Source organism: Trachypithecus francoisi, unplaced genomic scaffold (genome assembly GCF_009764315.1).
Source record: "Trachypithecus francoisi isolate TF-2019V2 unplaced genomic scaffold, Tfra_2.0 Lachesis_group4, whole genome shotgun sequence".
Lineage (NCBI taxonomy): Eukaryota > Metazoa > Chordata > Mammalia > Primates > Cercopithecidae > Trachypithecus > Trachypithecus francoisi.
The window spans coordinates 133,713,074-133,740,636 of NW_022681469.1; the positions used below are offsets into that span (position 1 = coordinate 133,713,074).

General features: G+C 40.4%; 1 protein-coding gene across 3 annotated transcripts in view; it reads left to right on the plus strand.

Annotated features, from left to right (window-relative positions):
- The window catches only part of POU6F2 (POU class 6 homeobox 2), a 507,860-nt gene that overhangs the window by 375,794 nt on the left and 104,503 nt on the right, over positions 1–27,563 (plus strand). For all 3 annotated transcript variants that reach the window (XM_033193710.1, XM_033193712.1, XM_033193709.1), the window contains one exon: positions 61–434. In XM_033193710.1, the coding sequence (XP_033049601.1) occupies positions 61–434 (374 nt within the window). The remainder of the gene's footprint in view (positions 1–60; positions 435–27,563) is intronic.

Consider the following 27,563-nt stretch of genomic DNA (forward strand, 5'->3'; position numbering starts at 1 on the left):
AGACCCAGCAAGACACTTTGTCATGTTATCTCACTCCACATTTGCTTTCTCTCCTTGTAGCTACCTCATCCCTGAACTCCCAGCTCCAGCAGCTCCAGCTCCAGCTCCAGCAGCAGCAGCAGCAGCAGCAGCAGCAGCCTCCCCCGTTAACCAACCAGCACCCGCAGCCAGCCCCGCAGGCGCCCTCGCAGTCCCAGCAGCAGCCGTCACAGCCCACCCCACCCCAGCAGCCACCACCCGCCTCTCAGCAGCCGCCAGCTCCTACATCTCAGCTGCAACAGACACCTCAGCCCCAGCAGCACCAACCCCACTCCCACCCCCAGAACCAGAACCAACCATCTCCAACCCAGCAGAGTTCCAGCCCCCCGCAGAAACCCAGTCAGTCTCCAGGACATGGCCTGCCTTCACCGCTCACGCCACCCAATCCTCTACAGGTATGCTCCCTGTGCTTCCCATCCGCCCCCAGGAGCACCAAGGACCTTTCCATGGGGTGGTGCCATCCCCAAAGGCAGAGGGCCAGCAAAACTTAGCATCCAGTTCTGCAGCGTCTAATTCAAATTGATCTCTTAGACATAGGGAAGAAGAAGCGACTAGAAGGCAACTGGGGATGCATGTAAACGAAACAAATACAAGCCCATTGCTGTTGCCCTCCAAAGGATAAATGTTATCTGTTTCCTTCTGTGAGAGGCCAGCACTATAAGTGCACTTGGAGCCTGTAATAATTCCATTTTATGATACTTTTTGAAGGCAGCAAAGATAGCATCCAATTAAAATTATTACTAGCACAGTTTTGTAGCCCCGTGGAGAACTGCATCTACTGTCCGTGAGGCATGGTGGATATTTCTCTATATTATGAATACAACAGTGTCTCACCTTAAGTACTTTGTGCTCTTTTGTTTTTATTTTTCTAAAGACTCTCTGGGGTTAGGAGGGCAAAGAAATTTAGCCCCAGTCTTATGTCCCAGATTCCAACCATTACTCCACAGACTAACAAGTACTCTAAATTCATGCCAAGAGCCTCAACCAATATGCATCTTTATAAAGGAATAAAACTTCCATAGGCTTACTTTATTACTGTGAGGCTGAGGGCATCATAAATAGATATTTCAGGCTAATCATGAGAGCTCATCTATAACCTACCTATTAAGAAGGAATGGTAGGTGCATTCATAAATTTTATATATATATATAATTTATATATGTATGATTTATATATATATATATATAATATATATATGACTTCAAACTTCAGAAAACCATTTTTAACTTAGGTGTCTTTAAAATAAATTAGTTTCAAAACGTAATGACTGTGATGTCATCATATCAGATCCAGAAATTAATAACTCAGCCAAGCCATCCATTCTTTGACTTGCACAATGACATTTTTCCCTGTGAGATTTCAGATGACTCCGTGTATTTGTAGTACTGTGACAAAGTCCAACAGAGTGAGCAACCTGTGGACCTGTTTCAAATGCCATCTCATCCCCCTGCCATAGTGGTGGGCATGAACCTCAGTCAGTCCGGCTCTCCCCAGCTTTATCTCTTTCAATTTGGATTCTCAGTGGTGGCCCAAAGCATTCCTAGAAATGAACCCATTTTGGAGAAATGAGTCATTGTGTTTTCCTGGGCACTTGGGCCAGGGCTACTTTCAATTTGAACATTTACATGAGTGGAGTTTAAAGATGTATTTGTACAAATCTTACGATGATGAGACAACAGAACACCTTTGACACAAGACTAAAATGAACATGAGCCAAAAACTTCTTCATTGTCCACTTGACAGCGACCGAGAGAGCAGATATCATCAAATTTACAAAAAGCATGATTACAGCAACCTTAATGTTGGCAGCATTAACTTTATTATTCCAAAAAATGAATTTAATGCTTTTTAAGAATACTTACATTAGATGTACCTACATACCATCTAATTTCTCTATCCCAGGCACCAAAATAGGTAAAATTACCAAAGAAAAATGTTGCCCTTCCTTGAGGAATGAAATTGCTTAGGTGTGTCCCCAGTTGTCCTATGTAGTCCAATATTCCTTCCTATTAGGTGAAAGTTTTGAGCTCTGTGGACCTCAGCCTTCCCTGAACACTGTCAGTGTTTTATAAATCTCTATTGGCCTGTGAGATCCCAGTGAAGACAATCCCTGTTGAATGACTGTTGACAGGACTTTAGATGAAGTGACCACTCAGCCTTAGGAAAATAAACTTAGGAGAATTTCCAAAAGTTCTCCTAACAGTTTCTCATGGAAATCCCAGGGCTATTTTGTTTTGTTTTGTTTTTACAACAAATGAAGGCTCAGAGCTACATTTCTTTCTTTGGAACACTGAGAGAATATTCTAATTTTTCATTGTTGAAGTTTTAACTTATAAACTTAATAAAATGTTTAGAGTACATTTAAATATAGAGGAGCCGTTACTCTAACTTCTGTGGATCTAACAGATGACCAACAAATGAGTGACCTGGTACAATTTTTTTTTTGAACATTCTGGAGCAGATACAGAACTAATTTTGAATAAATCTGTGTCAGTAGGCATAAAATGACTTTTTTCCTTTACCACAGGCATGTATAAAGGAAATGGAGAATTTTTTGGTTTAAAAAAATTTTTTACACTAGCTGCAGGCTTTTTGAGTTTGTGGAACATGGAATGTTAAAACTTTTTAAAAAGAAAACTGTTTAAAAGGAATTGCAAGGATGTTTAACTGTCCAAAGTAATGATCTTTATAAAGTGTTTTTCCCTGAAAATTATTAAGGGAATAAAGATCAACTAAATTCATATATGGTAGCCTAAATTTCATTTTACAGTCTTTTATTTTCATGTGGGTTTTATCTTTTTACATTATTCAAAAATCTGCTGGAGAGATATTAGTTTATAACTATGCAATGTAGATTATTAGGGAAAGCCAGTCAATTAGGTTTTTTGCTTTAAAAACAAAACTTAAAAGACAACAATTATTTATAAAACTGTGCGGATGCTCCCATATCTTTAGAAAAAAGTAAGTGTAAGTAGGTTGTGTGGTATATTTGGGTGAGGTCATTTCTTTTTTTTTTTTTTCATTATACTTTAAGTTCTAAGGTACATGTGGACAACGTGCAGGTTTGTTACATACGTATACATGTGCCATGTTGGTGTGCTGTACCCATTAACTCGTCATTTACATTAAGTATACCTCCTAATGCAATCCCTCCCCCCATCCCCTCCCAACAATAGGCCCCGGTGTGTAATGTTCCCCTTCCTGTGTCCAAGTGATCTCATTGTTCAATTCCCACCTATGAGGGAGAACATGCGGTGTTTGGTTTTCCATTCTTGCGATAGTTTGCTGAGAATGATGGTTTCTAGCTACATCCATGTCCCTACAAAGGACACAAACTCATCCTTTTTTATGGCTGCATAGTATTCCATGATGTATATGTGCCACATTTTCTTAATCCAGTCTGTCACTGAAGGACATTTGGGTTGATTCCAAGTCTTTGCTATTGTGAATAGTGCTACAATAAACATACGGGTGAATGTGTCTTTATAGCAGCATGATTTGTAATCCTTTGGGTATATGCCCAGTAATGGGATGGCTGGATCAAATGGTATTTCTAGTTGTAGATCCTTGAGGAATCGCCACACTGTTTTCCACAATGGTTGAACTAGTTTACAGTCCTACCAACAGTGTAAAAGTGTTCCTATTTCTCCACATCCTCTCCAGCACCTGTTGTTTCCTGATTTTTTAATGATTGCCATTCTAACTGGTATGAGATTATATCTCATTGTGGTTTTGATTTGCATTTCTCTGGTGGCCAGTGATGATGAGCATTTTTTAATATGTCTGTTGGCTGTATACATGTCTTCTTTTGAGAAGTGTCTGTTCATATCCTTTGCCCACTTTTTGATGGGGTTGTTTGTTTTTTTTCTTGTATATTTGTTTGAGTTCTTTGTAGGTTCCGGATATTAGCCCTTTGTCAGATGAGTAGATTGCAAAAATTTTCTCCCATTCTGTAGGTTGCCTGTTCACTCTGATGGTAGTTTCTTTTGCTGTGCAGAAGCTCTTTAGTTTAATTAGATCCCATTTGTCAATTTTGGCTTTTGTTGTCATTGCCTTTGGTGTTTTAGACATGAAGTCCTTGCCCATGCCTATGTCCTGAATGGTATTACTTAGGTTTTCTTCTAGGGTTTTTATGGTTTTAGGTCTAACATTTAACTCTCTAATCCATCTTGAATTAATTTTCATATAAGGAGTAAGGAAAGGATCCAGTTTCAGCTTTCTACTTATGGCTAGCCAATTTTCCCAGCACCATTTATTCAATAGGGAATCCTTTCCCCATTTCTTGTTTGTCTCAGGTTTGTCAAAGATCAGATGGCTGTAGGTGTGTGGTATTATTTCTGAGGACTCTGTTCTGTTCCATTGGTCTATATCTCTGTTTTGGTACCAGTACCATGCTGTTTTGGTTAGTGTAGCCTTGTAGTATAGTTTGAAGTCAGGTAGTGTGATGCCTCCAGCTTTGTTCTTTTGGCTTAGGATTGTCTTGGCAATGTGGGGTCTTTTTTGGTTCCATATGAACTTTAAAGCAGTTTTTTCCAATTCTGTGAAGAAACTCATTGGTAGCTTAATGGGGATGGCATTGAATCTATTAATTACCTGGGGTAGTTTGGCCATTTTCACAATATTGATTCTTCCTCTCCATGAGTATGGTATGTTCTTCCATTTGTTTGTGTCCTCTTTTATTTCACTGAGCAGTGGTTTGTAGTTCTCCTTGAAGAGGTCCTTTACATCCTTTGTAAGTTGGATTCCTAGGTATTTTATTCTCTTTGAAGCAACTGTGAATGGAAGTTCATTCATGATTTGGCTCTCTGTTTGTCTGTTACTGGTGTATGAGAATGCTTGTGATTTTTGCACATTGATACTGTATCCTGAGACTTTGCTGAAGTTGCTTATCAGCTTAAGGAGATTTTGGGCTGAGACGATGGGGTTTTCTAAATATACAATCATGTCATCTGCAAACAGGGACAATTTGACTTCTTCTTTTCCTAACTGAATACCCTTGATTTCTTTCTCTTGCCTGATTGCCCTAGCCAGAACTTCCAACACTATGTTGAATACGAGTGGTGAGAGAGGGCATCCCTGTCTTGTGCCAGTTTTCAGAGGGAATGCTTCCAGTTTTTGCCCATTCAGTATGATATTGGCTGTGGGTTTGTCATAAATAGCTCTTATTACTTTGAGATACGTTCCATCAATACCAATTTATTGAGAGTTTTTAGCATGAATTGCTGTTGAATTTTGTCAGAGGCCTTTTCTGCATCTATTGAGATAATCATGTGGTTTTTGTCTTTGGTTCTGTTTATATGCTGGATTACATTTATTGATATGCATATGTTGAACCAGCCTTGCATCACAGGGTTGAAGCCCACTTGATCATGGTGGATAAGCTTTTTGATATGCTGCTGGATTCGGTTTGCCAGTATTTTATTGAGGATTTTTGCATTGATATTCATCAGGGATATTGGTGTAAAATTCTCTTTTTTTGTTGTATCTCTGTCAGGCTTTGGTATCAGGATGATGTTGGCCTCGTAAAATTAGTTAGGAAAGATTCCCTCTTTTTTTATTGTTTGGAATAGTTTCAGAAGGAATGGTACCAGCTCCTCCTTGTACCTTTGGTAGAATTCGGCTGTGAATCTGTCTGGTCCTGGACTTCTTTTGGTTGATAGGCTATTAATTATTGTCTCAATTTCAGAGCCTGCTATTGGTCTATTCAAGAATTCAACTTCTTCCTGGTTTAGTCTTGGGAGAGTGTAAGTGTCCAGGAAATTATCCATTTCTTCTAGGTTTTCTAGTTTATTTGCATAGAGGTGTTTACAGTATTCTCTGACGGTAGTTTGTATTTCTGTGGGGTTGGTGGTGATATCCCCTTTATCACTTTTTATTGTGTCTATTTGATTCTTCTCTCTTTTCTTTTTTATTAGTCTTGCTAGCAGTCTATCAATTTTGTTGATCTTTTCAAAAAAACCAGTTCCTGGATTCATTGATTTTTGGAGGGTTTTTTGTGTCTCTATCTCCTTCAGTTCTGTCCTGATCTTAGTTATTTCTTGTATTCTGCTAGCTTTTGAATGTGTTTGCTCTTGCTTCTCTCGTTCTTTTAATTGTTATGTTAGGGTGTCAATTTTAGAACTTTCCTGCTTTTTCTTGTGGGCATTTAGTGCTATAAATTTCCCTCTTATACACTGCTTTAAATGTGTCCCAGAGATTCTGGTATGTTGTATCTTTGTTCTCATTGGTTTCAAAGAACATCTTTATTTCTGTCTTCATTTCGTTATATACCCAGTAGTCATTCAGGAGCAGGTTATTCAGTTTCCATGTAGTTAAGCAGTTTTGATTGAGTTTCTTAGTCCTGAGTTCTAGTTTGATTGCACTGTGGTCTGAGAGACAGTTTGTTATCATTTCTGTTCTTTTACATTTGCTAAGGGGTGCTTTACTTTCAACTATGTGATCATTTTGGAATAAGTAAGTGCGATGTGATACTGAGAAGAATGTATATTCTGTTGATTTGGGGTGGAGAGTTCTGTAGATGTCTATTAGGTCTGCTTGGTGCAGAGTTGAGTTCAATTCCTGGATATCCTTGTTAACTTTCTGTCTCATTGTTCCGTCTAATGTTGACAGTGAGGTGTTAAAGTCTCCCGTTGTTATTGTATGGGAGTCTAAGTCTCTTTGTAAGTCTCTAAGGACTTGCTTTATAAATCTGGGTGCTCCTGTATTGGGTGCATATATATTTAGGATAGTTAGCTCTTCCTGATGAATTGATCCCTTTACCATTATGTAATGGCCTTCTTTGTCTCTTTTGATCTTTGATGGTTTAAGGTCTGTTTTATCAGAGACTAGGATTGCAACCCCTGCCTTTTTTTTGTTTTCCATTTGCTTGGTAGATCTTCCTCCATCCCTTTATTTTGAGCCTATGTGTGTCTCTGCATGTGAGATGGGTCTCCTGAATACAGCAAACTGATGGGTCTTGACTCTTTATCCAGTTTGCCAGTCTCTGTCTTTTAATTGGAACATTTAGTCCATTTACATTTAAGGTTAATATTGTCATGTGTGAACTTGATCCTGTCATTATGATATTAGCTGGTTATTTTGCTCATGAGTTGATGCAGTTTTTTCCTAGCATTGATGGTCTTTATATTTTGGTATGTTTTTGGAATGGCTGGTAGCGGTTGTTCCTTTCCATGTTTAGTGCTTCCTTCAGGATCTCTTGTAGGGCAGGCCTGGTGGTGACAAAATCTCTAAGCATTTGCTTGTCTGTAAAGGATTTTATTTCTCCTTCACTTATGAAACTTAGTTTGGCTGGATATGAAATTCTGGGTTGAAAATTCTTTTCTTTAAGAATGTTGCATATTGGCCCCCACTCTCATCTGGCTTGTAGAGTTTCTGCCAAGAGATCTGCTGTTAGTCTGATGGGCTTTCCTTTGTGGGTAACCTGATCTTTCTCTCTGTTTGCCCATAACATTTTTTCCTTCATTTCAACTTTGGTGAATCTGACAATTATGTGTCTTGGAGTTGCACTTCTCGAGGAGTATCTTTGTGGTGTTCTCTGTATTTCCTGAATTTGAATGTTGGCCTGCCTTACTAGGTTGGGGAAGTTCTCCTGGATGATATCCTGCAGAGTGTTTTCCAACTTGGTTCCATTTACCCCGTCACTTTCAGGCACACCAATCAGACATAGATTTGGTCTTTTCACATAATCCCATATTTCTTGGAGGCTTTGTTCATTTCTTTTTACTCTTTTTTCACTACATTTCTCTTCTCACTTCATTTCATTCATTTGATCTTCAATTTCTTCCAGTTGATTGAGTCGGTTACTGAGCTTGTGCATTTGTCACATAGTTCTCGTGTCATGGTTTTCATCTCTATCAGTTCTTTTAAGGTCTTCTCTGCATTGATTATTCTAGTTATCCATTCATCCATTCTTTTTTCAAGGTTTTTAGTTTCTTTGTGCTGGTTACTTAGTTCCTGCTTTAGCTCTGAGAAGTTTCAACTGAAGCCTTCTTCTCTCAACTTGTCAAAGTCATTCTCCGTCCAGCTTTGTTCTGTTGCTGGCGACAAGCTGCGTTCCTTTGGCGAGAGAGATGTGCTCTGATTTTTTGAATTTCCAGCTTTTCTGCCCTGCTTTTTCCCCATCTTTGTGGTTTTATCTGCCTTTGGTCTTTGATGATGGTGACGTACTGATGGGGTTTTGGTGTGGGTGTCCTTTCTATTTGTTAGTTTTCCTTTCTAACAGTCAGGACCCTCAGCTGCAGGTCTGTTGGAGTTTGCATGAGGTCCACTCCAGACCCTGTTTGCCTGGGTATCAGCAGCGGAGGCTGCAGAAGATAGAATATTGCTGAACAGTGAGTGTTGCTGTCTGATTCTTGCTCTGGAAGCTTCGTCTCAGGGTGTACCCAGCCGTGTGAGGTGTGATGTGTCGGTCTGCACCTAGGGGATATCTCCCAGTTAGGCTACTCAGGGGTCAGGAACTCACTTGAGCAGGCAGTCTGTCTGTTCTTAGATCTCAACCTCCATGCTGGGAGAACCACTGCTCTCTTCAAAGCTGTCAGACAGGGAATTTTACATCTGTAGAGGTTTCTGCTGCTTTTTGTTTAGCTATGCCCTGTCCCCAGAGGTGGAGTCTACAAAGGCAGGCAGGCCTCCTTGAGCTGCAGTGGGATCCACCCAATTCGAGCTTCCCCCCGGCTTTATCTACTTAAGTCTCAGCAATGGTGGGCACCCCTCCCCCAGTCTCACTGCCGCCTTGCAGTTAGATCTCCTACTACTGTTCTAGCAATGAGGGAGGCTCCATGGTCATGGGACCCTCTGGGCCAGGTGTGGGATATAATCTCCTGGTGTGCCGTTTGCTAAGATCCTTGGTATAGCACAGTATTAGGGTGGGAGTTACCCAATTTTCCAGGTGTTGTGTGTCTCCATTTCCCTTGGCCAGGAAAAGGAATTACCTTCCCACTTGTGCTTCCCAGGTGAGGTGATGCCTCGCCCTGCTTCAGCTCTTGCTGGTCGGGCTGCACCCATGGATCAGCATCAACTGTCCAACACACCCCAGTGAGATGAACCTGGTACTTCAGTTGAAAATGCAGAAATCACCCATCTTCTGTGTTGCTCACACTGGGAGCAGAAGGCTGGAGCTGTTCCTATTCGGCCATCGAGGTCATTTCTTGAGATGAAAAAAAATTAATAGTGTTGGTGGGTAGTAACACTCTAAACAAAAAGTCTCCAAATACCTCTTACCGGGCTTTTCTGCAACACTGCAGTGTCATTTTATTTCACCCTTTTATTCAATTTCATGAAAAGGATTACATTTACAAAACCAAGTTGTTGTTTTAAGACAGATATGAGTCTAAAGTGTTATCCCTTCAAAGAAGCCCAGGTAGGGGGATCACTTTGTTTATTAATTTTGATCACTCAGCATTATAGGAGGTCTGGTGGTCTAAAGCAGACTCTAGAAGCTGGCCCCTGGAGGTCTGTCTATAGATTCTCCATTGAGATTCAAGACCCACCCACCCATGGCTTCATTCTTGCCCAGGTGGCTTGAGGAGAGAAGTTCTAAACAGGAAATGCAAGGGCAGAGGTCTTCAGGGCCTGGCAGTCCCTGTAAATAAGTAAAGTAATCTTGGCTGTAAAACCCAAATTCAAATTTATAAAAACAGTGTGTGGGACAAACAGGATGCACTGTGAGCTGAATTTAGTCCCTGGGTGCCAGGATGGAGGGCAGTCCATACTCCTTATTTTTGCTCAAACCCACGGTCCACAGGCTGTACCTGAATCCGAAACTAAAAATACAGACTATGTTTGATAGAAGCAGAAACATAAATGGAAGCAATCTTTTGGGGCAAAAAACATGATCTAGGTAAAAAAAAAAAAAAAAATTTCAATATGTAATTTTAATCTGGATAGAGACCCTATAAGTATAAGAATGGTGAAATAAAAGTCTCCTTTCTATGACCTTTAAGAAGAATTTTCTTGAAAAGAAAACTCCTTGGGAGTTTTTATTTGCACTGGTAAAATTTCAGACATCTTATAAAAGCCCTATTGTGCATATATTACCTCTTGAGTAGTCTGGAGATGTGCTGGGCATGGTTGGAGCCCAGTCATGGTGTGGGTGGAAGAGAGTAACCAGAGGGCTTGAGTCCCCTTTCTAATTCTGACCCTGCCTCCAACTAACTTATAACTTGGGATAGGTCACTTTAGCTCTCTGGACTTCATTTCCCTCATCTGTGTGGTCTAAGGTCTTTTTCAGGCCCATGAGTCTATAATCTCAATGTTAGTAGGCCTCTGGAATTTTATTGGCTATTGAAAACTCGATGGTCCTGAAGATTCTCTGAGTATTCTTCAAGGTCAGGTTAATTTCGTCCCACTCAGCTGGGTGGCAGAGTGAAAAGAGAGTGGAGGACAAACATAAGTGGGATAATGATAGCAGAAGCAGATTTTATCTTAGCCAGAGAGTCCAAATTAAAGTCAAGTTTTTATCCTCAGAGAGTCACTGCTATAAGCTCTGGTCCCAGATTGCTTTTCCACACCTATACATTAGAGAAGCTTAAGAAACCAAATGCTGCATTTAACCTTGGCCTCCTGCGTACCATCTTGCATGGCAGGATAATCTTTTCCTTTTCTTGTTCTGTTGCACATTTTAATAAATAACAGAGGGAGAGAGAGATCAGTAGGAATTGGAGAATGAAAGCTATCTGTGCTTGTATGAGGAATGAGGGGCACGGTCACCTCCTCGGAGGTGAAGTTGCTTGAGAGCATAAAATGTATTCTCAACCATGTGCATTTGCTAATGGAAAGGTCTGGTTACCTCTCAGGCACAGCAGAACTGCATCGGAATCCCACCTCTGTTGCGCAGTGGGCATCGCCTTCTAGTCTTCCCATTTGAGATATTTTCCCACTGGCAAACTTAGTACTAAGTTACAAAGTGCATATGTGATGGGAGAAGGTGGTACATTATCACTTTTTAAAATAAAGAGCCCAAAGCCTTGAGAAAGAGCCAGACCTGTAGGACTGTCAATTTCTCTAAAGCTAATGGTCTCCAATCATGGGTCTGCCCTATAGAAAAGACCCAGTGTCCTAGGCCAAACCCCCTCCCCCCAGCAATTAGTCTTAACCAGTTTATCACAATATTACTCAAGACTCCGTAGGTTTTTTCATTTATAAAATGGAGGGGGTAAAATTAAATATTTTCTAGAACTCCTTCAGTTCCATTGGAGTTTTATGTTACAAACCCCTAAAACTGTGTAGAGTTGGGTGACCATGAGGGTGTATTCATATAACTCCTTTGTGTGGTCACTGTAAATATAGAACTCAGACATCTCTCACCTACATGGGGCTAAATCACTATGCAGAATTCTCCTAGCCAGGACTGAGACGATGGTGAGGCTTGGAAGCACTCATCTCAGTTAGAACTTAAGGGTATTCTCAGAAATTCAGATAATGTTTGAATGAAATATCTTCAAAAATCAAAATGAATGCCAAAAGTCTATGAACAACAAAATTTCAACTTTTTAAATGCAGGATCAGTAACAGTATTGAGCCATATTGGAGTCTGAGGCAAAAGAAAAAAATCAGTCATATGAACATTTGGTGATCATGAATTTTTGGTACTCATTCTTATTTTTAAAATATTGTATTAAGATCTTATTCATCTTGATTACTACGTTTTTGGACACTCCTTTAAATCTGGTGCCTGAAATGAGTGCCTCATTCATCTCACCCTCATCCCTCTCAGCTTTGGTACTGGCTGTGTAAATGATTTAGTTAGCAAAAATCCTCCAAAGTCAATGACGTTCTGTCCATTGTAAATTTCGGCCAAGTCTTTGATCTCACTTTCTAGTTGAACATTGCACCAAATTTTGCACAGTAGAAAAACAAATGCATGTTGGATAACAAATTGGGGCAAGGAAGGGGCTAGAAATCCATCTTCCCCATTGCACAGATTTAATAAAGCAATCATTTTTGATTGAACTGAAATGTTATGACAATCAAATAACTCTTTTGGCTGACATTTTTCACTGAACTAATTTATGATTTTATGAAATTAAGTAAGTCTAGTAAAAATAATAGAAGTATCACTATGTAGACAACATTCTCCCAAAGCAATCCAAGTTCTGAGGACCTTTGGAAAACTGGAAGAGTCCACGTGGGGTAGGCAAGGCTTCCTCTTGGACTAAAGAGCCAAAGAAACTTTATTATGATGGAAAAGAAAATCCATCTAAGCTCAGAGAGTTATCATGAAAATTAAATATAACATACTTATGAGAATGCTTTGTGTGCTATAAATTTGTTAAGCAAATGTTGATTAGCCTAAAGATATAAAAGAGCATGAATTTATTTCTGTTTATACTACCTTCCAGAAAATTGAGAGCTTCATTCATGATTCACTCATTCAGTGAGAGGTCGGGTGGGAAATGTAAATCCTTTACCCAACTGTATTAAGGACTGAATAAAATAAACAAAACATATTTACCCATATACTCTGCAAGGGACAATTTTTCCTTTTATGAAAGAAAGAAAATCTCCTTTAAAAAACCCTCAGTTCAACATTACTGACATTTCAAAGAATTTATTACAAGCATTTGAGATCCAGGAGGAACAACAAAGTTTATATTGCTTTGAGAGTGGCACGGGAAAAATTAGTTTACCAAGAATCTACTTATATACTGCAGTGCTTCTTTGTCATTGTCTAGATTTACCATTCCTGGGTACTGCTCCGTAGATTAGTCAAATCATGTAGAAAGGGTAGTTTAACAAAGCAGGAAGCGTGTTCACACCACTGGCTCTGGAAACTTACATCAAGGAGCGATAGATGATGAGGGTGCCAGACTCAAAGGAGGATGGGAAGATTCTTGCGGCATTTGAGCATGGCAAGTGATCACTTCTCAAAGAAAAGAGAACTGCTCTGATTCTGACAGTCGGGGCAGAGCCATGGTCTATCTGCAGCAAACTCAGCAAAGAGCCTAGAGCCACATACACTGTCCAGTCCCTTCGCTGTTGGATGGTAGTTGATAAACTAATCCCAAAGTCTAGCTCAGAATGCTTCTGAAACACTTTTGCCTTCATGTGCATAGATGCAAGGTCTAGTGGCAATTTGAGATGCCCAAAATATGCTGGCTGGCACTTTGCTCTGAATGAGCAATGCTTGGCCAGTATTTATGTGAACTTAGTGCTTTCATAAACGCAAGTTATTTCTCATTTTGTAGCTTCAATTCATTTCCCACAGGTTTGGAGTAAAATTTCCACTGGTTTTTAAATTAACTTTCAAAGCGTAGACTTCAAGTGAATATTCTCCAGGTTGTAAAGAAAGCGCTTTTATCATGATCTGTATATATTTATTGAGCACCTGTGCTGTGCATTGACCTGGAGAAGGTTTGCAGAACAGACAGGATGGTGCCTCAGAGAAAGTGTTGTCTTTCGAAGCAGATGGACCTGGGTTTGCATGCTCGCTCTGCTGGACATTTGAGTCAAGTCAGCACATCCTTCTGAGCCTCAGTTTCCTCACTGGTCAGACAGTTGGTGTGGGGATTAAATGCAGTGGCTTATGTGAGAGCATCTAATTTGGTTCCTGATAGATAGTTGGCACTCAAAAAATGTTAGTATCCTGCCTACCTTTTTTCCATCCTTGACTATAGATATTGTAACCTGTTGGGGAATATGAGACAAACACATGCACTCAAAGTTGAACAAAAAGCAAATAGTCACAGGAATCTAAAAATGTATGTTGACACAGTAAAAATGATGCCCTGCAAATGCACAAAAACCCATAGTAGCTGGAATGAAGCTAATGATTGCATGTCAGTTTCATAGCATCATCCTGAGTCAGAGAGGTACGGGGGGTTTCTGAGGAAAGGGGTGAGGAGCACACACAGTACAGGGCAAACCTACACTAAAGGTCATCTCAGAGCTGTCCAAGGGGTTTAGAGCAGAAAGAAAGGACTGTAGCCGTGCACTCATGTAATGCTAATATTGCCTAATCGTATAATCTTAAAGACTTCCAACTTAAACCCACAGAACCCCAGTTTCCCCATCAATATTATTATTACTATTATTATTATTATTATTGCTTTTATTTGAGAAAGGCTCTCACTTTGTCACCCAGGCTGGAATACAGTAGCACAAACACAGCTCCCTGCAGCCTCAACCTCCCAGGCTGAAGCCATCCTCCCGCCTCAGCCTCCCGAGTGTCTGGGACTACAGGCATGTACCGCCATGACTGGCTAATTTTTGTATTTTTTGTAGAGATGGGGTTTTGCCATGTTGCCCAGGCTGGTCTGGAACTCCTGGGCTCAAGCGACCCATCTACCTCAGCCTCCCAAAGTGCTGGGATTATAGGTATGAGCCACTGTGCCCAGCCCATCAGTATTACGATTAAGAACCAAGTATTATTTTTTCCTTTGAAATTCCCAAAGTTGTGGTTTTTAGTATTTGGGTAAAGAAGAAGAATCTTGATGATCTCACTTCTGCCACTAACTAGATCACTAATTAGTGACCATGGGCAAGTCACCTAATTTCTTTGGGACTCAGTTATGTCACTTGTTACATGAAAAGTTTATATTAGATGATCTTTAAGCCTTTCCTATCTCCACATTCTATTTATGAAATAACACAAATAACGTGGTTTCAATTCTATGGAAAGAAAGAACGATATATGTACCACACCATAACATACATCACATATTCAGTACTCAAGAAATACTCTGATTCTATTTGGCTACTATTTGCCATGTGTTTTGAAATTTACAAAGTACATTTTTATTTTTTATTTATTTATTTTTTTTGAGACGGAGTCTCGCTCTGTGGCCCAGGCTGGAGTGCAGTGGCCGGATCTCAGCTCACTACAAGCTCCACCTCCCGGGTTTACGCCATTCTCCTGCCTCAGCCTCCCGAGTAGCTGGGACTACAGGCGCCCGCCACCTCGCCCAGCTAGTTTTTTGTATTTTTTTAGTAGAGACGGGGTTTCACCGTGTTAGCCAGGATGGTCTCGATCTCCTGACCTCGTGATCCGCCCGTCTCGGCCTCCCAAAGTGCTGGGATTACAGGCTTGAGCCACCGCACCCGGCCACAAAGTACATTTTTAATACTTATTTCATTCATTGGCCTCATGAGTTCACAGTTCTAACTGGAGTAACCATGATCCTTTACCTATGTATCTTTTACTAAGTTCTTTGGTCTCTCTTTTTCTCCTCACCACAACCCAGAACAGGCTAAAATCGCCTTTATTCCAACCCAAAGAATCTGAGTCTCAGAAAGTTCAAGCAAATTTCTCAACATCACTAACAAAGGCTGAACTGGGATTTCAGATCTAGTCTGTCTGACTTCAAAGTGTCTCTATTTATATCTTACCACCTCTGCAATGTTCATTTGGTTGTTAGTGAAATATATATTCTTACTTTCCTTATTGGCTCCCAGCATTTTCCAAGTTAGCATTTCTCAAATTTCCTTCAACAAAACACTGATCCAAAGAAATTTTATTGAAAACAGATTCCATGGTGGGTAGGCAGGTAGATAGATAGATGGGTAGATAGAAGCGCTGCATACTATATGCTGTTCCTATATATTTCGTAAAGATTATTTGAATACTGAAAGCTAAAAGACATCCTGCAGTAGAGATGTCTAGTTAACACGATTTAACCAAGAAATTCTGAAACCTATGAAACCACTAGAGCCTTTTAATTCACATAATGCTAATTAATATCTCCTGTGAAAAATCCTTCAGGAACCACCGCTCTAAAGCCTCCTTAGTTGTGGGATCAGCACAACTAAAATAACCTCCATTTCCTTGTCCAGGACAGTATGTAGAAATCCACAGACTATGTCCAATAGGCTGGGCCATGGAGAAAACCAAGTATAGAAAGGTGAGAAAAGAGGGAAGGAAACACTTAAAACTAAAGCAGGAGATGAGAAAGCTGAAACAGTATGGTTCTGATAACTGACAAGGAGGAAAACCACTTCATAAAATACCTGACTGGGTTGCTTCTCATGGCAGCTGAAGTCTTGGATACCTTCTCTTCCAGATAGTCTTCCCTTCTTCCTTTCTTTTCTTCACGGCCCGTTGTTTCTCCTGCTAACACAACTGGAGTCCTGCCTCCCCATGCCAAGGCATGAGAATCATGGCCAGGGTGCCCCTGGACCACATAGCCCCTGCAGACCCATGGGACCGACAGAACTGGGAGAGTGTATGCCTTCTCCCCTCCTTACCTGCACCCTCCTCATCTTTTGACTGAGGAATTTCCAGTGGTCAGGAGATCCCCCAGCCCTTGGCACCCTCATTCTCCACCCTTGCATTTTAAGAGGGTCTGGATTCCAAACAACAGGTCACATCAGTCTGAAATCTGGATGGTAAGCCGGGACTAAGTCATCTAGAGCACCAAGCTGTCAAAACTCCATGTCTGTGGGGCATTGTCTTAGTTACAAGGCTCCTATCCTGCTCTTTTTCTATTTCCTGTTTTTAAATATGGACTCTCAGAATCACTGGTGTTTTCTGTCTGTTTCGTTTTCCACTGTTCAGAACTAAATTGGGCATTCTGGCTGAAAACACCTGTCCTGGAGGCCCTGTGAGTGCAGAGCCAAGGCAGAGAAAGCCACCATGTTGAGGCATGCAGGACAGGAGCCCCCATGGCCAAGGTTCACGTGCCCCTTGGAGTGGCTGTCTCCTGGATAGGGCAATTCTGTATCCTTGGCCACTCGGTGGGGATGCCTTCGCAGCCACAGATGAAGGCAGCAATGGAGGGGTGCCCTGCATTTGTATGCTGTCAGCTCTGTGCTCAGAACTAGTAGCTGTGTCAGAAGGCCCAGTTGGGCTCCGATCAATGCAACCCTTCCAGCCCACTTTGTCTGAACTGTAGTTCGACAGGGCTCAGCCCAGCACCTCCACTTAGTTTTCTACACCAGGAGATATTTAACTGTCATGAAAAAGAAGTAAAGTTAGAGATTGCATTTTTTTTTTTCTCAGCTGGACTCCATATCCTCTCAGAGACTAGCTGCTCTTTCCAGACCTGAGTTCCCTGTCCTCGTATTTTGATGTTGTGACTGTGGCGTTTAAAGAGAACAAAGCAATATTTAGGGTTTTGGGGAGAAGATTTAAGAGAAACCCTCTCACTTCCCCCAAGGAAAGCTCTCTGGAATCTGGTTGACTTGGAAACTTTTTTTTTTAATTAGATAAAATATAAATAATCTTGAACTCCTGTCTAAAGTTCAAAAAGGAATATTCCTTAGAGCAGTTACCACCTCCAGTAGTCTGCACTCCATGAGAGGAATCTAACCCATCTAAGGCTAAAACCGAGTGGTCTTTGGGACCAACCTGAGGCAGAAAGTTATGAAAGGCAGAAAGCAAAGATGGGTGTTTTCCAAGCTCCCTGCATGCAATGATCACATTAAAGCCATTTGACGCATCTTCAAGGCACAGCCTACATGTTATATTTATTGCTAGTGAGCCTCTCAAGTGAAAAAGTGAGCATCTTCATACCAGAAAGGAAGACCTGCATGTAATCAAATATTTTCAGGGCCACTTGGGCCTTGCCTGGCAGATGACTGTCTCTCCCTCTTCTTGTCTCACCCAAGCCACACCATCTTCAAACAGTTGAGACCATGCCTGCGCTCCTATAGCCATATTTTGTTCAATTCCTTTGTATTCTTTTCCAAGAGAAGATTTTCCAAGTTTACAGCAGTGGTTCCCAATATTGGCTGTATGCTGGGATCACCTGAGGAGTTTATTTGCTTGTGTGTTTGTTCGTTTGTTTGTTTGTTATGTTTGAAGATACCAGTGCCCTGGGTCCCACCCAGAGATTCTAATGGAACCAAAGTGGGCACCAGCATTTTTTAAACTTTCCAGGAGACCCCAGTGTGCAGCCAGCTTTGAGGACAACTATGTATGGTCTTGTAAATAGGCTTCCAATTATTCATTTCTAAAGAACAAATTCCTACCCTTTGTTTATAAGAAATGCTGTTTGCCCTAAGTATTGATTGCATGAGTCAGCACTGACTTTACTTTTATGATATAATAAGACTGGGTCTTCATTTCCGAAAAGGATGAGCCAGCATCATTTGTGCCCTACCCCTCCCCGGATTCACAGCCCAACAGGAAAGGAAAACACCCTGTCTGTGCTTTGTCAGCCACCTGGGCCTCTCCCAGACTCTGGAGTTGAATTATTAGTCCGATATCTGCAGAAAAATCTCAAATCTGGTGATTCGTATTGATATTTAAAATATAATAGGGAAAGTAAATAAATAATCCTTTTCATAATCTTTAACATCTTCTCAAAACAAGAACAATTGCTACTGATTGAGAGCCCATTAAATGCCCCACTGCTGCTAGATGTTGTCTCATCTAGTTTATAGTAGGGCTTTTCAACTTTTATTTGCATATGAATCCATCTGAAATGCTGGTAAATGTAGATTCTGATCCAGAGCCCACTCCAGATGCTGCATTTCTAACCAGCTCCGGGAATGCTGATGCAGTGGGTCGCTCGCCTCGAATGGTAAAGCGCTACTCAATGGACCCCCCCAGTACCACCAGCTCCATTTCACAGATGAGGACGTTAGGTGTGAGGACCTGTAAGAAGTAAGATTTAAACTCAGATCTATGTGATGTCAAAACCTCACCCACTGTGCTAATCTGCCTCTTGTTAGTCTTCTCTCACGGTGGAATTTTCCTCTTTCTAAAGTGATGTTATTTAAATTACATGACTCCTGGAGTCATGGAGGTAGATAGCACTGTTGGAGGAAAGACTCTCATTTGCCCACCTCCCTGATCTTTCTTGTAGCTTACGTCTTTCTCATAGCTCCTGATCTAAATCTTCATTGATTATTGCTCAGCAATCAGTAACTCTAAGGTTGGGGTTGAGGACAAGTCCATTCTTTTTCTTTATTAAATATGCTAGTTTTGTTGAAACCATTTCTACAAAATTGAAACACCAATGAAGAGATTAAAGTGGTCTGGGGCCACTAACTAAATTAGAGCTGAGATAGCTAACAGAATCCCTGTGAGAAGTCGGAGGGTCTTATGCTAATTTGTAGGCCCCAAATCACCTTGCTAGAGGACTGTGAAGATCACACATACCTGTCCCCATTGTCTTTCATGCAGCAATCACAGTGGAGATTGCCTGCCTCAGCGAGGGGAGGCGGCAGCTTCTCCTAACACCATAGCTTCAACACTCTTTGTTGAGAGCAAAACACAAGATACATGGAAAAGAGTAGCAAACTGATCCTTAAAATGTAGAGGCCATACACAGAATCAGACTGTGGTTCTTTTTACCTGATTTCAGATCCTGTAGTGGTGGTTCGGAGAAACTCCTTAACCTCTTGCGAGCAGGGGTGCAGGAGGACTGTGTAGAAAATGTTATTCATCGTAAGCATACTCCAGTCATATGTTTGTTTTCAGAAGCAGTCACTCCTGTTTGAATGGGGAATTTACTTTATAATCATTGAAAGTGCTGCCATCATTGCAAGACAACAGTCTCTTTTTTTTTTCCATTTACATTTTTCTTTTGGATTCAGGGGTACGTGTGCAGCTTTGTTACAAAGGTATATCGCAAGATGCTGAGGTTTGGGCTTCGATTGCTTCCATCACCCAGATAATGAACATAGGACCCAAAAAAAGGAAGTTTTGCAGCCCCTGCCCCTTCCTACCCTCCTTCCTTTTTAAGCCCCTAGAGTCTCATATTCCCATCTTTTATGTCCCTGTGTCCCCAAGATTTAGCTCCTACCTGTAAGTGAGAACATGGAATATAAAAACACATTTTCTTGACAAAATGGAAGAAATGTCTTCAAAAACACCCGCCCTTTCGAAGGTCTTGGCCTGACTTTGCATGTCCTGCAAGGAGACAGGTGGACCCAGGAACCCAGGCACAGCTGGACGTTTGCCCAATGTCTTTTCGCCCCAGATTGGACGGGAAGGTCCTGCTGATGGGCTTTGGGAAGAAATCTCATTCATACTGTCATCTTCAAAGAACAGAAACCTACCAGAACTTGTGCAAATGTCAGCCTAAGGATGCATACATGAATGCATGGGTTGACCTAAAAGAAAACAAATTGGGAAAATAAACTCTCATGCCCTACCAACCCCCACCCAATATGTGTATAGCTGTCTCCTTGCACTAAAGGGTTAGACTATTGTGTACATGTGAACTACAAATCTTCATAGTCACATGCATGTATTTTCAATATTTGTGTGTATACATACTTGCATTTGCTTAATATGTACATATGCACGGATTTATTTAAAATGCTTTTACAATGTATTTAAAATCATCTAAGGGATCCTGTAAAGGGTGCACTTACGGGGTGATCCACGTAGTTTGGGCAAATCAGTGGAATGGGGCAACATGACATTGTCTGGGGCTTTTCTTCCTTTCCTTTCCCGCCTGGGATGTTTTTGAGAGAATGACTAAGCAGTGCTGGAGATTATGAATTTGCTTAAGTGTGAATGGCTGATTGCCGAGCGGGAGGCCCGGCCCTCCCCGAAGGTGATGGACTGGGGCTGCAGGTCTTCACACTTGATGCCTGGATTTGACTCGGAAAGTCTGCCAAGTCTTTTACTCGGAAATTTATCTTAATTAGATCTGAAAGACCTGCCACAGCAGAATAGTCACACCGATTAAAATGAAAAACAGGAGAAATTACTGATCAAATTAATCATAATGTCGGGTTACAGCTGTAGGTCTGATGTAATTTGCCACTCCAGTGAGTTACATCGGCCCAGGCCCGGGAAAGGAAGCTGGCTTTACGCTGATCCCTAACACCCGCCCGCTCCGGGCGGCCCGGCAGGAGGCTGATTCCATTCATTTTCCTGGCTTGCTCTGACCTCCCTGCTGCAACTGAAACAAATCAGGCACCAAACAAATGGGAGGTGGGGGGAACAGGGAGGGTAAACAGGAAATATTTTCTTTTCCGAGAGACTGTACTATTGTAGTATTTCAAAATAGTGAGCTTTTTAATCTTGGCCGGGCGGGCTTGGGGCCCTGTGCTTGTTTGGCTTCGTGCTTTTGTTTTTTCCATTTAACCTCCTTTTAGTTTTACGTGTGGTGACCTGACATTGATTAGATGCAGAGCGGGAATCAAAAGGTCAGAGGACAAAACCTTTAGCTCTGAGCAATGGGAAAAAAAAACCTTTAGAAAAATCTCCTTGCCAACATGGCTCTTCAACTAGGACATGGATTGAAATAATCTAAAGTGTCACAAGAGAGGAAGAAGAAACCTAGGCTGTGAGATGTGCTTGTTCCAACATAGGTATGGTCCTGGTATTCTAATGTTTAGGTAAACACCACTTTATACCATACCATGCGTTCAGGGTTGATGTGGACGGAGTATAGCATTTTTTAAAGAAAACACATCAGAGTCTAGATCCTTTTCATTGTATATCCTTGAATCTGACTGTAGTTAACTCTTATCTCCCCATTAGAGATTCAAAGAAGGAGACCCTAAAACACACCCCAATCTAGCCATTTCATTAGGGATTCTCAGAAGTTAGAATTCAGGAGGAATATAGGACTTCTTGCTAACCGTGTCTGCTTTATCGGGAAACTAAATAAAGAGAGTTCAGCCTTTCCTGAAGGAAATGATCTTAAAACAGAGATTATTGGAAAGGAGCAGGGAGAGGAGGTCTCCTTCCCAATCAATAGTTATCAGTTGCCTTTGGAGCAGTAAGAGCTCTCTTCTTGACCATATGATAGGTTGCCCAAATTCCATGTATTCATCACTGGGCCAGATGTTTATACTCTCTGCCCCCAGTCTGAAAAGGCTCTCCCTCCCACCAGGAATGAATCTGGCACATTTTTAAAATGAGGATCCCTTGAACCAAGGAATAGGAAGACAGGCATTCATGGAAAACAGGCTGGCCCTGGCACTCGAGAGGCTGTGCCTTGGACCTTTCTAGGGATCCTTGTGAAGGATTAGGTGGGACGATGTGCCTGGATTGGGGAAAGGCATTGTGTTTTTCATGACGTCGTGAGTGATTGCTAAATTGGTTTAGTAGTTTGTAATTAGCATTTTTAAAAGAAAATAATAAAAAGGAGTAGAAAATGACAGGGCACAGAAAGGCTACACATGTTTTAAAAGACACTTTTCTTTAAGTGATATACAAATAGACATATATATAGTTACATGTTGAGAGACAGATATAATTGTACATACATTTTTGTATGTGTATATATGTGGGCTTGAGATGTAAAATGTGTTTCTTCTTATGAGACAAGGTCAGAAGAATTTGAAAAACCCTAGCCTGAAAGACCGAGCTTTTCAGGTAGACAGAGATGGGATTTTTTAGGTGTATAACAGGCCAGGAAGCAGGTATATCAGTATCCCAACGTATTGCATGTGATGATGAGCTCCTAAACACCAAAACACCTTTCCCAACAGTCGAAACGATCGAAAAAGAAATGCCCAGCACTCTGCCCCCCAGCCTTCACCCACACATACACATCTTGCAGGGAACTTCAAGACTCAACATTATACCACTGCCTATGTGGTTGAAAACACACAGCAGATTAATGGTTTAACAAGTCTATTAAAATGAGAGACTAAGTAATATGTTAAAAGCTGACAAGTAGTCCCACCAAAAATGAGTAGATAATTCTAAAGAGAAAGTGAAGGGGAAAGAAACACTGGGAAGTGCCTGCGATCAGACTGTCTTAAAATTCTTTGCAACATTTCTTGATGAAGATAACAATTACTAATAAAAGAAAGAAGAGCTATTTATTGTTATAATTAGAACTATGCTTGGCACATTGTAAGAACTATAAAAGCCTTGCATGTTATGATGACTCCTTTGAAATTGTTTCAACCTCTGCACTATCTTCACAGTGCTCTTTGGGAAATGTGGGCTTGATTTAAATGCTTTAAATCAGTTTATTATATCTGGGAAGAAGTGTACATCAAAGTAAGGACCACCATTTTCTAATTAACCTGTTTCCTTTTCCCTACCATCTCAATAACACATGGTAGTTCTTGATATTCAGAATATAATAGGCAAAGAAGCAGGTCTTGCTAATACTTTATAGATCTGATTGATCCGTGGGTTAAATCATGTTACCCAAAGCATAAACATATTATAAAGAAGATACGGAGACCCAAAGAAAATGAAAGTGGATCTCCCACTTTGACTGCACCTCACACCCCACTATTGGATGCCTGGGACTCTCACATGACACAACCTGGCTGCTTCAAACCCCACTGCAAGAGCAGACAAACACACATGGAATCTCCCAGTATGAAAACAATGATCCAGTTTAAAAAACAAAAACACTGCTGGGCATTTAACACATGCCAGACACTGTCCTAGGTGTTTGGGGTATGTTTTTCTATGTATGCCATGCAATTACTTATGAAAGAGAGGAAACGGGCTCAGAGGAAGCTGGTAACTTATCAAAAGCCCCACAGTTTGTAAGAGGTGGAGCTGGAGTTTGAGCCCCAGTCGGTCTGACCCCAAGGGATCCTCCTACCTCCTTTTAACCAGGGTAGTCTCTTTGCAGGTCTACCAGTCTACCATCCAGGTAATCACTAACATTTCATTCTCAGGACTGTTCCGGCTTGGAGGATAAATTATTTGACCTTTTACTCCAAGCTGGTGACCATGCCACCTCCAACATTTTTCCAAACTGCATCCACCTGATTTCACTTGGCTTGATGCCACAAAAGCTAGGAAGTTTGGATGATTTCTAAATTTAATAAGAAGATGGAAAAAATAATGCTTATAAATGTATTGTGTTCTCTCTACAGCCAAAAATGCCATGTTGTTAAAAGATTTGCAGTTCCACCTCTCAATGGGAGAAGTAGCAAAATCAAAAATAAATAAATAAGTATAAATAAATAAATAAATAAATAAATACTAAAATATAGTTTATATTTATATTTAAACTATATCTATTTATATCTATATTTATAAAGTCAAAAACAAAAAACAAAAAACAGTTTGCAGGTGGCTTGGAGGGGAAGGGGCAAAGGGTTTAATGACCAAGGGGGGGGCTTCAGAGTATGAATTGCTCTAGTGTCCCTTCTGGGTGGCCTCTGAGGGCACTTCAGAGCAGTCGTGATTCCCACCTTGACCACATATCAAAACCACCTGCAGAGATGCCTTCAACAAATGAATTTTGAGAGAAAGAGAGAGAGTGAGCTAGGAGAATTGGACTTGTAGATCAAAAGACACAGCGCCAATCTCATTATGTGAGCCTTATTTAGATTACAATTCAAGCAAACTGTTAAAAGGAAAAAGTATGACATTTATGAGACAATTGAAAATATGACCACTGACTGGATATCTGATGATATGAAAGAATTATTTTTAATATTTTTTGGTGTGGTAGTGATATGTAGTTTTTTTTTTTAAGAGTAGCTTTTGAGGATACCTACTGAAATACAAATGAAATGATGGCACGTCCTAGGATTTTTTTCTAAAATGATGTTGAAGGAAAAAGAGTAATGTGGGTGGAGGTGTTTGGGTGGGGTACAGATGAAAGAATATTGGCCGTGAGGTGATAATTATTGCAGCTGGCTGATGGGTCCGTGTGACTTAATTATACTATTGTGTCTTATTTAGATGGACTTAAAATTCCTCATAAGAAAAAATTAAATTAAAAAGTTTTAATCAGATGGGGATTCTTTAATCATACAAGTTCCCGTCACCCAACCCAATAACTGCAAAATCAGAATGTTTTGGGTGTAGCCAGTGATTTTGCTGATCAGCAGGGTTTAGGAACTACTGCTCTATAGAGTTGTAAACAATTTATTCATAAAGAGATATTATTTAAGGCTCAAGGGCAATACACACAAAAAAAGTGGTTAATGGGTTGAGCTACAGCATTGTGAGAAACTGGGGTTTTTAATAGAAAGATTGAATAACTGAAGATGGTTGTTCATTAATATCAGTTAATATTTCCTCAGTGATTCTCTTGAAGAGTAGAGGAGTCGGACCGGGTGTGTTTTACAGTCCTGTCAGACTCTGAGATCCTCTGGCTAACCCTGAGAATAGGACAAAAGGAAGTGGAGCTGTACTTCTGTATTTAAAAAAAAAAAAAAATTGAGTATGACAAGAAGACGCTTTTATCGTCCCATGAATTAAACTTTGGAACAGATAATAAAGAAAAGTTAAAATGTCTTCTTGGCAGCACGTTAAACACAGGCCAAAACCTTACTGCATAGATCTGTGAGTCTTACTCACCTCTGTTTCCTTCATGCCTAATATGGAACCTAGGACATGGTACATATTTAATGTGGCTATTGAGTGCTATGACATTCTCAGGTTAGTTTGCTTCTTAAGGTGATTCCCTTAAGAAAATGATTTTTTTTTCTGGGTTTAGTATGAGAGCAGAAAGAAGGAAACTAATACAGAAAAGGTACCTAACAAGTACAGAAAAGGATTTGCTCATCTACACTAAGTTTGGTTTTGCAAAGAGAAGTACCACTTCTAAGCCTCATTGTTGTTTGATCATCTCATTGGCCCCAAGGATTAGGATGGCCAGTAGAGAGAAACACCATATAACCCAACAAGATACTCATATATTTTAAACATTCTCTGGATTTATTATAGAAAAATATTTTGTTATAAAAGTTTACAGTTCGGGGTTTTCTCTTCTAGAACTGTAAACAGCCTTTGCATTAAAATATTTTTATGTAAAATATATGCTCTCCTTCCTAATTTATGGAAATAGGAAAATTGGTACATAGGCGGCTTTAATTTATTAAATGATCACATTTCTAGACCAAAGAGATAGGGAGACATAGCAAAAAGCTGGAGGAATGAAGTCTTGTTTTGTTTTTGAGATTCCAGATGCTTTCTGTAACAGTTGATCAGGGAGCTGTCAAATGCACTGATGAGAGGTTTCCCAAAGTTAATTTTTCTCATAATACAATAACCAAATTTGCTTTAACACTTGAAAAGGCCCATCCATACTAAAAAGAATCAGTTGCTTAATCCTAAAATTAAAGGTTATTGCATGCAAGAGAAAATAATTACATGCTCAAAGTATGGAAAAAAGAAAACTTTTTTTAATATGTAGGTATTTGTATAATTAAAGACTAATCAAGCATGAAGGGCTGCTGACTAAACCAGAAAATGAGATTGTTGGCAAGCAATATTGTAATGTAAATGCCATTTTTGTTTAACTACTAAGAAGCTGGAGAAATGATATCCTGAACAGATTAAAAGCAAACAGCATTGATAATAAATATTTATCAGATTTCAAATGCAACACAGAGAATTTTTATATTTTACATGCAAGATTTGTTTGCAGTGAAGTATTCAGGTACTTTTCAACAGGGTAGTTAACATCCTTATTTAGAATTGCATTTTCAGAGAGTATCTTCCTATGGCTAAGGTACATGTGAAATATTAACCAAGGGAAAGTGCTCCTTTTGAGAATACTGCCCACAATGCAGTTACCTATTAATTAGGATTTTGAGAATTAATTAGTACTAGTTAACTTGGTGTTAGGCAAACACTTTCCAGTGAATATACTGAATATACTTTTAGAGGGAGAGAGATGAGATACAAGCCATACACAGTTGTTAAAGAAAATTGAAACGTTAAATGTAAAATAAACAATTTATCTAAACTTCAAGCACATGATTTAAAGTAGAAAGAGTAGAAACCTTGAAGATATACATAAATATTCTGAGGCTTTATATCTCTACCCTGTAAAATATCACATAGGGCACTCATTTTGTTACCAGAAAGGGGTCCAGATCCAGACCCCAAGAGAGGTGTTCTTGGATCTTGTGCAGGAAAGAATTCTGGGTAAGTCCATAGAGTAAAGTGAAAGCAAGTTTATTAAGAAAGTAAAGGAATGAAAGAATGGCTACTCCATAGGCAGAGCAGCCCCAAGGGCTGCTGGTTGCCCATTTTTATGGTTATTTCTTGATGATATGCTAAACAAGGGGTGGATTATTTATGCCTCCCCTTTTAGACGATATAGAGTAACTTCCTGACCTTGCCGTGGCATTTGTAAACTGTCATGGCGCTGGTGAGAGTGTAGCAATGAGGACGACCAGAGGTCACTCTCGTGGCAGTCTTTGGTTTTGGTGGGTTTTGGCCGGCTTCTTCACTGCAACCTGTTTTATCAGCAAATGACCTGTATCTTGTGCCAACCTGCTATCTCATCCTATGACTTAGAATGTCTAACCATCTAGGAATGCATCCCAGGAGGTCCCAACCTTATTTTACCCAGTCCCTATTCAAGATGAAGTTGCTCTGGTTCAAACGCCTCTGACAATTTGTTGTGAGGATTAAATAACGTATGTGAAGCACCTTTCAGCACCTAGGACATAATAGTCACTCAATCGATCTTAGTTTTGCTCCCTTTCTCCCCACTCATCTGCTGATGGAATTCAATCTGACCACTCATGTGCATTTCCTCATGGAGCCTGTCTTGCCTCTGGAGACACTGCTTCTACATTGTGGATATGCACAGAGAGCTTCACCAGATGTGAACCTTGGCCTTCCTGATGCAAGGGGGGATCTGAAGAGGTGGAGAGCCTGGACGTTGTACTTGGCCTGAGGGAACGCAGGAATACAACAGGAAAGAAAGAACATACCCCTAACAGGCAAAAGGTTT